The sequence below is a fragment of the Rissa tridactyla genome, chromosome 23, assembly GCF_028500815.1.
Source record: "Rissa tridactyla isolate bRisTri1 chromosome 23, bRisTri1.patW.cur.20221130, whole genome shotgun sequence".
Classification (NCBI taxonomy): domain Eukaryota; kingdom Metazoa; phylum Chordata; class Aves; order Charadriiformes; family Laridae; genus Rissa; species Rissa tridactyla.
In genome coordinates, this window is record NC_071488.1 from 2430701 (window position 1) to 2442850 (window position 12150).

At 61.3% G+C, this 12150-nt stretch overlaps 1 protein-coding gene across 2 annotated transcripts in view; it reads right to left on the reverse strand.

The window, feature by feature from the left end:
- Positions 1-2271: 2271 nt before the first annotated feature.
- The window catches only part of SNX27 (sorting nexin 27), a 32147-nt gene continuing 22268 nt past the window's right edge, over positions 2272-12150 (reverse strand). The window contains exons 7-13 of one of the 2 annotated variants that reach the window (XM_054182622.1): positions 11956-12119; positions 11644-11733; positions 9318-9467; positions 8880-9008; positions 8586-8645; positions 6722-6784; positions 2272-2379 (exon numbers count right to left, since the gene is read on the reverse strand). In XM_054182622.1, coding sequence (XP_054038597.1) covers positions 2332-2379; positions 6722-6784; positions 8586-8645; positions 8880-9008; positions 9318-9467; positions 11644-11733; positions 11956-12119 — 704 coding nt within the window. In that variant the 3' untranslated portion in view covers positions 2272-2331. The remainder of the gene's footprint in view (positions 2380-6721; positions 6785-8585; positions 8646-8879; positions 9009-9317; positions 9468-11643; positions 11734-11955; positions 12120-12150) is intronic. The other variant, XM_054182623.1, reaches the window with a different exon arrangement.

Here is a 12150-nt window from a genome sequence, read left to right on the forward strand (position 1 = left end):
CTGCTCCGGCCGGGGGTTTGACCCCCACCACACACACACCCACGCGGAGGCTGGAATGCCGGCCATGGGATCGGGATGGCGCGGGGGGGGAACAACACGGCGTGTTCCCCGTTGGGGTTTTATGGCCATTATTTTTTTTTCCCCCTAAATCTCCCCCGGCAGCGCCAGAGAGGGAGCGGGGATGGGGCACAGTGGCCAAAGGCTCCCACCGAGCCCCCTCCATCCCAGCATCCCGATATCCCAGCATCCCGACACCCTGGCATCCCAGCATCCCGATATCCCAGCATCCCAACACCCTGGCATTCCAGCATCTCAGCATCCCGGCATCCCCGACATCCCAGTGCCCTGGCATTCCAGCACCCCGTACCCCGACATCCCGGCATTCCAGCATCCCAGCACTCTGGCATCCCGGAATCCCATCACCCCCAGTACCCCTGACATTCCATTATCCCTGCATCCCAGTATCCCCAGCATTCTGGCATCCTGGCATCCCAGGACCCCAGTATCCCAGCATCCCAGTATTCTGGCATCCTGGCATCCCAGGACCCCAGTATCCCAGCACCCCGGCATCCCAGTATCCCAGCATTCTGGCATCCCATCATCCTGGGACCCCATCATCCCGGCATCCTGGTACCCCAGCATTCCAGCATTCCGGCATCCGGCATCTCGGCACTCCAGCATCCTGATATCCCGGCGTCCCAGAACCCCGGCATCCCAGAATCCCAACCTTCCCGGCATTCCAGCATCCTGGCACGCCGGCATTCCAGCCCCCCTCCCCCCCCCCCCGCCCCGACATCCCAGCATCCCGATATCCCGTCCCCGTGGCCTCTCCCAGGGAGGGGGCAGAGAAACCTCTTCCCGAAATATTGTCAGAAAAGGGAAAACTGAGCCACCGACAGGGAAATGTGTCCCCCCCCGGCATCGTGTCCCCCCCCCCCACACCCACTGTGCCCGGTGGCGGGGGGGGGGGGGGGGGGGGGGGGGGCTGTGGGCCACGAGCATCTCCCAGATGGTTGCCCAAGGGGGGGGAGGGGGGGGGGGGCAGCAGCAGCAGCAGCATCTCCCAAATACCACACACAGCCCCCCCCCCCCGACCCCAGCCCCACGGCTGCTGGGGGGGCGGGGGGGGGGGGGACGACACACACCGTACGGAAACCAGCCTGAAAATGAAAAAAAAGCAGCTTTTCCGCCTTATTTCTCCTCCCGGGCCCCATTCGCCCCCCCCCCCCCCGCCGCCCCGAGCCCCTGTGGCCGCTCTCCCCAAAAACCTGGGGTCTCGGCCCCCCCCGCCCTGCGTCGGCGCTGGCGAGGGGACTGGGTGGGGGGGGGGACGGGACAGATCCTGGAACCCCCCAGATCCCATATCCCAGCCGGGCTCCGCTCGCTCCCGGAGCCCGACGTCCCCCACCATCGCTCGAAATACCCAGAATGGACCCAAAACGCAGGCCAAAAAAAATAAAAAATAATAAAGTTAAGGGCTGGTGAAGGCGCCGAGGGTCCCCCGCGACATCGCTTGGGCTGGGGGTGCTTTTTTTCCTTTTTTTTTTTCCTTTTTTTTCTTTCCCTTTTTTTTTCCTGTTTTTTTTTCCTGTTTTTTTTTTCCTTTTTTTTTCCCTGGTTTTTTTTCTGTTTTTTTTCCTGTTCTTTTTCCTTTTTTTCCCGTTGTTTTTTTTCCCTGTTGTTTTTTTTCCCTGTTGTTTTTTTTCCCTGTTGTTTCCCGCCCCCCCCCCCCCCCCCCCCCCTAAAGTCAGGTGTTTTTGAAAAAAAAAACCAAAACGCAAACCAGGATGGGGTGGGGGGGGGGGGATGCGTGTAAAAACGCAGGCGTTAAAAAAAAAAAGGTACTGCCACCCGCCGTGAAACTTTAAAAGAAATATATATATATACATATGTCTATACATGCACGGAATTTGTATATATAGCTTTGGAGGGGGGGGGGTCAGGGGGGGGTGGGGGGTTATTGTTTGTTTTTTTTTTTATTTTACATACATATGTCGGACCAGTGCAAACGGGCGACGTTTCCAGTTCCAGTTGTAAAAAATAAAAGCAAGAGTCCGTCTTCCGGAGCGGGACCCTGGGGTGGGGGGGGGAAAACACACGGAGCCCCCCCCCCCGCCCTTTGGCGGCTCGGCTGCCATCCAGCACCGCTCCCCCCCCCCCCCCGAATTCCAGAAACACTGACGTTCACAAATGGTATTATTATTAATAATATTTAGTTTAAGGGCTTTAATACAATAACAGAATTTTAAGTGTTAATTGGGGAAATGGGGGGGGGGGAAGGTGGGGGGGGGGTGGGGGGGGGGGGTGTCACGTTCTCTCCGCGACGAGGGGCTAAGTGGCCGCGTCCCTCTGCTGTGACCTGACCATCTGAAAGATGTTCTGAAAGAGAAGAAAAAGGACATTAAAAGGGCTGGCAACCGGGGGGGGGGGGGCGGGGGGGCTGGCTCGGGCTCTCCTGCCACCCCGAGCCACAGCCCTGCGGGTGCAGAAGGGACCCGGGGGGGGGTGGGGGGGGGGTTGTGGGGGTGTGTGTCTGTCCACCCCCAGCCCAGGGTGACAGCCTGGGGACGGCTGCAGAAGGGACCCGGGGGGGGGTCTGTCTGTCCCCTGCCCATGGGGACAGCCTGGGGACAGCCAAAGAAGGGACTGGGGGGACATCCTGGGGGGGTCTGTCTGTCCCCAGCCCAGGGTGACAGCCTGGGGACAGCCAAAGAAGGGACTGGGGGGACATCCTGGGGGGGTCTGTCTGTCCCCAGCCCATGGTGACAGCCTGGGGACAGCCAAAGAAGGGACCGGGGGGGACATCCTGGGGGGGTCTGTCTGTCCCCAGCCCATGGTGACAGCCTGGGGACAGCCAAAGAAGGGACTGGGGGGACATGCTGGGGGGGTCTGTCTGTCCCCAGTCCAGGGTGACAGCCTGGGGACAGCCGCAGAAGGGACCGGGGGGGACATCCCGGGGCAGGGGGGGGGGTGTCTTCTGTCCCCAGCCCAGGGTGACAGCCTGGGGCCAGCCACTGGGGCCACCACGAGCCCCCAGCCCCACGGGTACGGAGCTCGGGGAGGCTGTGGGGCAAGGAGCTGGCTTTGGGGGGGGGTTGGTGGGGGGGGGGGGGGGAGGCCGGGGCTCACAGCCAAATCGCCCCCCAGATCCCCACGTCACCTCACAGCGATGTCCCCAGCACCGGGGCACGTCCCAGGCCCCAAGTCCCCACTGCCACATCCTGGCCGGTACCCGGGGAGGGCGAGGATCTAACCCCCACCCCCCCACCCCCCCCCACCCCGGGCATGGCCACGGCCTTCGCTCAAGCCCAGGGTGGGAGCCGGGAGGGCCGGGACTCACGGGAGCCGGCGGGGGGGGGACGACTCTGACCCCCAATCCCGGACGGGGATGTGCCGTGGGCTTGCGGGAGCTTTGGGAAGGGGTGGTTGGGGGGAGCCCCCCCCCCCCCCCCCCAAGGCGGGTCCGGCCGAGCCAGGGCGATTTTGCTGCCCATCTCGGGGCTGGCTCCGATTCCGGATGGGAACGATGCCAGAAGGCAAGGGACGGTCCCGCTGCGTCCCACCCTAAATCCGTGGCCACCCCCCCCGGCCCAGGCAGACGTCCCCACCATCCGCCCGGCTTCTAGGGGCTTGCACCGGTGTCACCCTTCGGTATTTTTATATTTCAGCCCCGAACGATGATTTCGCCTGCCTGCTCGGCGTCACACCGGGGTGCTGGACACCCCCCCAACCCGGCCCCCCCCGGCATCTTCCAGCTCCATCCAGCCCAGACCGCAGCGGTCCGGGATGCCGCAGGGATGCGCCGTGCACGAGGATGGCCATGACGTTGGGGGGGGGCAGTCCCCAAACCGAGGGGAGAAGGATGAGCTGGGGGTTTGGACACGCCAGGGACCCCCCCTGCCCCCCCCCCCCCCGGGGGGTTCTCCGCTGTGGAGAGCCACGGCGCTCGCTGGGATCCAGCGCATCCCAGCTCCTCTCCGGCACTAACGAAGCCTCCGGCGCTAACGAAGCCTCCCCGTGCCGGAGGAAAAGGCAAACGACACCCCGCGGGGGAAGCGGCTCCGAGATTAAGGAGGGCAGGAAGGAGGCCAGGAGCACGCCTGGGAATTGGAGGGCCCCCCCCCCCCGCCACCCCCCAAGGAAGCCCCGCTCTCTCCCGGCTCTGCAACCCTCCCTCCCTCCAGAAAAGGGCCGAAGGCTGCAAATAACCCAAATTCCGCTTGCGAGAGCTACGCCGAGCCGAGCCGCTGCTCGCGAAAGGAGGACGGAGCCGTTTCGCCGTGTCCCCCCCCCACCAGGCCCTGGGGGGTCACAGGTGACAGCCCCCACCCCATGGCACCATCTCCCTCCCGTCCCACAACTTCACCTACACGCTCCGAGCCACCCCAACGTCCCCCAAGGGAGCTTGTCACCTGCAATAAGCCAGCCTCCTCCCATCCTCAGCGTCCCCCCCGGCCCCCCCCCAGCCCGAGAAGGGACACAAGAGGAGCCACCGCGTCCCCGGGGGAGCAGGAGGGTCCGACAAGGAGCCGGGCTCTCGGCAAGAAGAAAGAAGCTCAAACCCCGCTCTTCCTCGGCGCACGCAGCACTATCTACCAGCATCTGCTGGGGCGGGGGGGGGCGGGGGGGGGAAAGGCAAGCCAGCAGTTTACGGAGCACTAAATATATCGGTAAAGTAGCTGCCAAATTCCATCAATCGTTTTATTTCACCCTGGGGAGAGAGAAAGAGCCAGCGACTGGTCAGAAACGCTCCCGCTTCGGCAGCCTGATGCTGGGGAGGGGGGGTGGTGGGAAGAGGCAGCGTTTGGGGGGGGCCGGTGACCACGGAGCACACGCCGGGGGTGGGGAGACGGTGCCAGGAGCTGCTGCCAAGGGCGGATGCGTATAAACTGAATGGGAGAAAAAAAAAACAACCCAAAAAAACGTTTCCCCGGCAGGGGAGCACCGGGATGTTTAGTATCCAGGACCATTTCAGAGGGAAGGAAAAAGCAATTCCCCCGGTTTCCACTTCCAGATCTATTATCGTGGATGCCCTCACGCCCTGCCTCCTCCTCCTCCTCCTCCCTGGGGGGAAACTGGGTCCCTCGCTGCTGGCGATGAGCGAGGGACAAGCGTGAACCGTCCCTGGGAGGCAGCAGCTGCGGCACAGCCCCCAGCTCTCCCCACTCACCCACCGGCTCCAGCCGCTGCCCGGACGAGGCCGTTTCATTTCCTGGAGCCAGAGAATCCTCCGGCCCTTGTCGGGGGCTGCCCCGGAAGGAACGCTGGGATGGGAAGCGGAGCGCTTGGGAAGGGGAGCGGAGCCCCAGCGCGGTTCAGGCGAACGGCAGCTCTTTGGTTCTGCCGAGCCGCCCCGTTCACCCGCCGGCAGCAGGAACGAATCCCTCCCGGCGGCTCCGGGCTTTGTAGAGAAGACATCAAACAGCCGCTTTTAAGTGGGAAGGGGCAAGGCAGGAGGAACACACGCAGACAAAAGCCTCCTTCGCGCGCATTCGGGGGCTGAGGGTTTACCCCGGCGCGATGGCGGGGAGCCTCATCGGGCAAGATCTGTGCGGCAGAGGAAGTATCACACAGGGCGGGAGGCTCCCACACCCCCGCCTTTCACGGCTCTTTCCTGAACGGGTGACACATCCCACACCGGTGACACATCCCACACCGTCTACTACAGCTTTCTGCTGCCCTCTTTGATGTCCAACACTTTCTAGCCAAGGCGACCCAGCTCCTCCCCGGGAGCAGCACCTACCCGTACCGCCGGGGTTAACAACTTTCGGCCTCGCCGCACACGCCACTGCGCTTTCGCTCCGACAACTTAAATAACCCGCAGCTATTTCCGAAGCCCGAGCAAAAGGAGGAGGATTTGGAGCGGGGGGAGGAGGGCAGAGCGCCGGGTTCCACGCTGGCAGAACGGCACGTCCGCAGCCCCCCGCCGAGGACGCTGCGAGCTCGCGGTTCCCGGTGCGCACCACGTCGGGGCGTTTATGCAGCGTCACACAACTCCCCGGCGAGCCTCGTCCGTGCGTACGCTACGGCAAAAGGCGCTGGGAGAAAAGCCTACGAGGAGATATCCTAGAGGATTCAGGGACGCTTCCTGGCGCCTCTTGAAGCAATTTAAAGTGTTCAGCTTTAAATCCTGTCCAGCTGAACGCAAAAAGGGCCGGGGAGAGAGCAGCAGGAGGAGAGGGGTGCGTTTAGGAGGTGCTACAACGCAAGCGGTTTTGCTCCCTGCGGTTAAAGCAGCGCTGCAAACGGCGTGTGTCAGTCCCCTAAAGGTCTTTGCTGCAGAAAAACAGAAGAGAAAAGCCAGACGCCACTAGCCTGCGGCTTGCAGGATCGAGTCTTTGGTCCTTTAAAAGAAGCGGTTGTCCCCTTTACAACTGCGCCTCCGGGGAGGCGAAGGGAGCCGCCGCTCGCGTCTCAGCCGTCAGCTGCGGCGGCGTCATGTCCCGGGTCATCCAAAGCGCGGCGGAGTCCAGGAGAGCGGCAAGTCAGGACCAAGCCAGGAAAAAAGGCCTTTAAGCGCAAAGCCGTCTCCACGCCATGAAGAGCGGCAGCGGGGGATTTAACTTGGCGGGTTCCCTCCAAGGAGAAGCCGCTAGAGGAAAGGAGACCGTCCTACGCTAAGAGGAACCGGAGCGGAGAAGCAGGAGAGACGCTACGTCGGCAGCAGAGCAGCCAGACCGGCTCAGAGAGCACAGATGCTGTTCGGTTTCAGCCCGATTACCTTGCTGCACATATTGTCTTTACTGCAGTTCTTGTTATCCTTGCCTGTTGCTTCCTCCTCCACCTTCACAAGGGGAAAAAAAAAAAAAAAAAAGGGGGTATAAATAAAAAACTCAGAGCCGGGGACACGGGAGGAGACTGAAGAGCTGGTGCTGGAGCGGCTGGGAGAGCATCGGGACGGATCCAGGGTGCTCCGCGGACGTCAGACACGGGGGGAGCTACAGAGGAGCTGGGATTTGGAGAATCATCTCAGCAACCCACGCAGGCAGCTTCTACCGCGTGAAACAAAGCGAGCCACAAAGATTTGTTCCTACAAGGGACAGAGAGGTCACCTCCAGCTGGGGCACAAACCCCACAGCCAAGTTCCTCGGCCGAACTCTATAACCACACGCTGTCGAGCCCCGCGTCCTCCCTGCTACAAGGCTCAGGGCCAGGACAAAGCGGGTCCGGGCTCCAGGGGACTCCTGACGGCTGTTCCTGCAGTTGTCCACGGGATAAACGGGCTGAGCTGGGTCTCCGCAGGCTCTGGAGCGCAGCCCAGCACCAGGAGGTCTCCTCGCCCCTGCCTGCCGGTCTCCTGTCACTCATGGGAGGTTCAGCTTCCACCCCTGAAGCTTAAGGCCAGCCAAAAATCCCGTTTTCTTATTTCCTGGGAAACTCTTCCAGGTTTACACTCCTCCATCCCGCTGTTACATCCTCCAGCGAGCGCGGCTGCCGCGGTCCAGGCCCTGCGCTCTCTGCGCGTCTCCAACACGCCTCCCACGCCAGCGCGGCGCCGAGCCTGGACCCCGGCCATGCCGAGGACGAGCACCAACACCCCCGCCACGGGCCGATGCCCAGCAGGCAGGAAACTTCCAGGTAAGGCAAGAGGGAGGCATCCCCCCATATTTAGGAGCCGGCAGCTGCAGGGCAGATTTTCCCGGATCACCATTTCAGACTTGCCGCGTTTAAGCCCTATTTTAGGTACCCGAATCCATCACCTGGCTGAAAGGAGCCACCAGCGGAAAGCGGAGGGCTGGTGCCAACAGCACCGACGGGATCAAGGGTAGCAAGGGAGGATCCAACCTCCAACAGCTGCTTATCTCTGATGCCGTGAGGGAGAGGGCCATCTCCGGGACAGCAGAGACATGGGATGGGGATTCGGTAGCCGCACAAACCCAGGCCAGAGCACCCTGGGGCCGGCTGAGCGAGCCGACTGCACACAGCTTTTCCAGCTGGCTCTCTGCTTCCTCCCGGCAAGCGGAGCTGACGGGAGCAGTCCCTGCGGAGCAACAGATGTGGGGCAACCCCAAGGAGGAGCAGCAGATGGACGTGAGGTGACAAAATATCTCCCTGGGGTGGGAGGAGAGGAGCTCAGAGTCAGCTCTTGAGCGCAGCTTCCACCGGCGGAGGCTGAGCAGGCACCTCGGGCTGCGATTCAGAACAAAAAGCCCCCCAAACCTCCCTGTGCTTCTCGGCAGCTTTTCGACGGAGGCTCTCACAACCCTTTCTGAATAATTCAGCAACCCGCATCGTCTCTGCGGAGGACGGACGTTTCGCCATCTGCATTCAACAGCCGACGGCGGGGAGCGAGCGGCTGCAGCGGCGCAGCCTGGGGAACTGGTTATCCTGGTCAGTCCCGCCTGCACGAGGCTTTCCCGGCACCTCGCTCCAGCTGCAATACGAAACGCCCTCCACCTACCGAGCCCGGGGTCTTTGAAAGCCAGCCGTCCCACCCCGGCGCTCCCCAAACACCCGGTCTCACTCCTCGAAGGGTCCCGATTACTCCGCGTAGAAGCCGCTGCTGCAGGACCGGGCAGAAACGCTCGCCGCTAAAAGCCTCCCGTAAAAGGCGAAGCCGTTTCCCTGCGGTTGCGGGTTCTTACCTCCTTCCTCCACTTGAGCTCGCAGAAGACCCGTTCGAAGCACTCGTGCATGTAGTTGAACTGCGAAGGGAAAGAGGCGTCTCTCAGAGCGGCAGCAGCCCCAAGAGCCGCCCTGGCACCCATTCGCCTTGGCCGGCGCTCCCCGTGCTGCGGGCTCCTCCTGGTGGCCACCGGCCCCCGCGTCTCCTCCCACCCCAAAAGCTGGAGCACGGGCTGCTCCTCCAGCTTCGAGAGGGAAAACAAGCAGGTTCCGGGCTTTTCCTTCGCAGAGCTGCAAAGAAGAGGGGTACTTACATAGGGGGTGAAGATTTTAACCCATCGGGGTTTCTTCTCTCCTCGTGCGTATTCAAAACAAAATGCCATTCCCTCTTCGTCCGTGTCCCACCGCTGCATTTCGTCCCATTCGAATGCTATTACCTGGTTCTGAAGGGAAATAAAACCCGGGTGAGGGCAGCGGACCGTGAGGAAGGGGAGGTTTAGGGCAGCTCAGGTGGCAAAAGTGATGCCAAGAGGGAACGAGGACGCCCGGGGACAGGTACGGGCCAGGGAAGCAGCAGGGGAGACCCACGCCAACACCCACAGAGCAGCCAGGTAAAGCCCTGCGCTCCCAACCACTGCCAAAATCCTCTCAGCAGCTGTCCCGAGCCCGCCCCGAGCTCCGGGGACAGGGCGCTGGTGCTGCGTCCCTATGGCAAAGGCGAGGAGCCCCAGCTCCTCAGGACCCCCCCTTACCTCCAGCTGCCCCTCCTCGGTGCAGGCGTGGAGTTTAAAGTGCTTGATGCTGATGGCTGTGATCACATGTCCCTTCCGCCGAGAGTCACAGGAGCAATGGGGGAAGATGATCTCGTTGTAACCCTCGCACGTCCGTAACATGTTTAAATACTGCGGAGAGAAAGCCGCAGGCGTCGGTTTGCTCGGAGGAAGGGAAGGGAACCACCCCACACCCGCCCGGCATCCTCCTGCTTCCCCCACCGCCTCCGCCCCTCGCACCCCCTGGTGCTAATCGCCCCCTCGGAAATCCCTGGCTTTACCCCAGCCCAGGGAGGCTGGATCCCCTCCAAAGGGCACCGAAACCCCCAGGCAGGGCTGTGCCGGGGAAGGAAGGAGACCCCTCAGCTGCTCATTCCCCTCTCCGAACCCTGGATCCATCCAGGTATGGATAAGCACAGAGCTCCTCGCAGCCTCCAACACCAAAACCCCTTTCCCAGGAGAGAGGCAGTGGCCGATCGGCACAGACGCGCTCCCCCGGGATGGTACGGATCTGAGCGAGGAGCTAAAGCAGCCCCGGGACCGAGAGCCCCGCTCTGGCCTGAGCCACCCCCGTCCTCGCTACGGGCTGAAGCTGAGACCAGAAAAAGGGGCCGATGCAGGATCCGGGTTTCTCAGAGTCCTTCGATGCCCGTGCAATGAAAAGGTTCAAAGAGGTATTTTGGCTCTTTGTTTCTGAGCGTAGCGCAGTGAGGACACCGGAGAAGCGCGGGGAGCTCAGAGTCACAGCTCAGGACGTGGCAGAAGCAACTTTATGTTGCACCAAGAAAGGTTCACGTAGGGCAGAACTACAAGAAAGACCGGAGTGATTTTTTTTTTAACCAAGGAAAAAGCCGCACATCCAGAGGGGAGGAAGGGGCCAGATCCTCAAGCACCGTGCTCCAAGCAGGACCCTTAAGAGCATGGGGGGGAGGTAGAGGATGAAGTACTTTGGCTTCACAGGCTCTTTGGGACACAGACGTTGTCTTCTTGACCTATTGCACCTGGGGGGTGTGTGTGTGTGTGTGTGTGTGTATATATATGCTGGGATATACCCTTTCCGAAGATTCAGATCTTTCTCTGGTGGCCAAGGAGTGGGGCAGAAACAACCCAGCCATGAGATAACCCGCAGGAGGAAGTGTCTATTTACTAATCTTTATCATTAGTTAATAATTAACCTTCTTGGCTTAGCGTTTCAGGCGACCTTTCCGGGGTCCGCCCCAACGCAAGTCCCCCCAGCAGGGACCCCTCGGAGCTACCGCAGCCAGACCAGCCCTGAGGAGAGTCTGAGCAGGGCCGGCCAAGCTGGAGAAGGGAATCCCAAACCCATCAGCTCCCGGAGAGCAGTCGGGCTGGCTGGGAGAAGGCCGGAGGGCTGCAGCGAGGCAGGGAAAGGGCAGCCTCCAGCAACCCAGGAAGTTATTTACAAGTCAGATTCTTCCGCTCTTTGATCTTGCGGCCAAGCTCGCGTCTGGCAGATGAGCCCAGGGCATCCCCTCCACGCCGGGCAGGCTCATCCCGTCGTACCAAGCCCCCGGCATGTGCTTGGCAAAGCGGTAAGAGGCAGAAAATCCCTGACCAGACAGCGAGCTCTGACACAGGATCTGCAATCTGGGAAGACTTCTGATGGACGAAAAGAAACTACGGCACCGAGGGGGCAGCAACTCGCATTAGGAGCGGGCCAGGACCCACCCCTCCCTCGGCTGGCCCAGCACCACCATCTCAGAGGCAGGAGGAGACCTTTGCCTCTCAATTACTTGGAAGAGCGAGCCGTCCCCGAAGGGCTGCAGGTGAAGGATTGCTACACCACACGTTAAGCACCTCACCTTTCAACACCGGCAATAACCCACAAGGTTTTATCGCTGCCTTGTTTGGAGCCGAGTCAATGGGTGATCTTGCCAAGGACAATGTTCCAATGCGCCAGGCACGAGGGGGTGGTTTTGGTTCACGCAGCAGCCGACCCTCGGGCACAGGCCAGCCCTGTGCCTGGCGTTCCTGCGTCCACACGGCCTGCCAACCCCTCCTGCGCTGAGCCCGCACCCCCACAGCTCTCCACCGTTACCGCTTTCCAAGCAAGACGGGTTTTCCGAGGCTGTGTGCATGGAATGGGTTGGGTTGGAAGGGACCTTTGAAGATCGTCTGGTCCAACCCCCTGCCCTGGGCAGGGACATCTTTCACAGACCAGGTTGCTCTGAGCCCCGTCCAACCTGGCCTTGAACCCCTCCAGGGATGGGGCAGCCACAGCTTCTCTGGGCAACTTGGGCCTGTGTCTCAGGGGGGGAAAGCAAAGAGGCCAGGTAGGATAACTCACCATGACCATCTTTCTCTGCTCACACAGCTTCTGTAACTGGTAGGACTTCTCCTCTGCTTTGATGTAGCCTTTCTTGACGTCATCAACAGCCTAAAGAGAAAAAGGGAAAGGAAACCCAGAAGATCAGACCAGGGGACTCTTCACTGAGTCACGACGCTTTGCTTTCCTCGGCCGGCCCTGAGGCTGAAGGTACCCGCGCAGGACTGGCCCTCAATTTCACACTCCGTTGCCAATACGCCAAAGGACGCTTTGGGAGCCAGGGATTCATGTCACCCTACCTCCAGTAAAAAATTACAGCTCTTGGGCACCCACCTGATGGAAGAAGTAGGTGACCGCCAGGTCATTGTCATTGAGAAGAACCTCCTCCTCTGTAGTGAAGAGCCATTTCCGGATGGTCAGGCACGTTCCCGGCACCGCCGAGGTGTAATTCTGCACGTAGAGTTTGTGGGGGAATTCGTTGGGCGCCAGTTTGCGCACTGGAAAAAAAGCACAAAAGACACGGAGGTC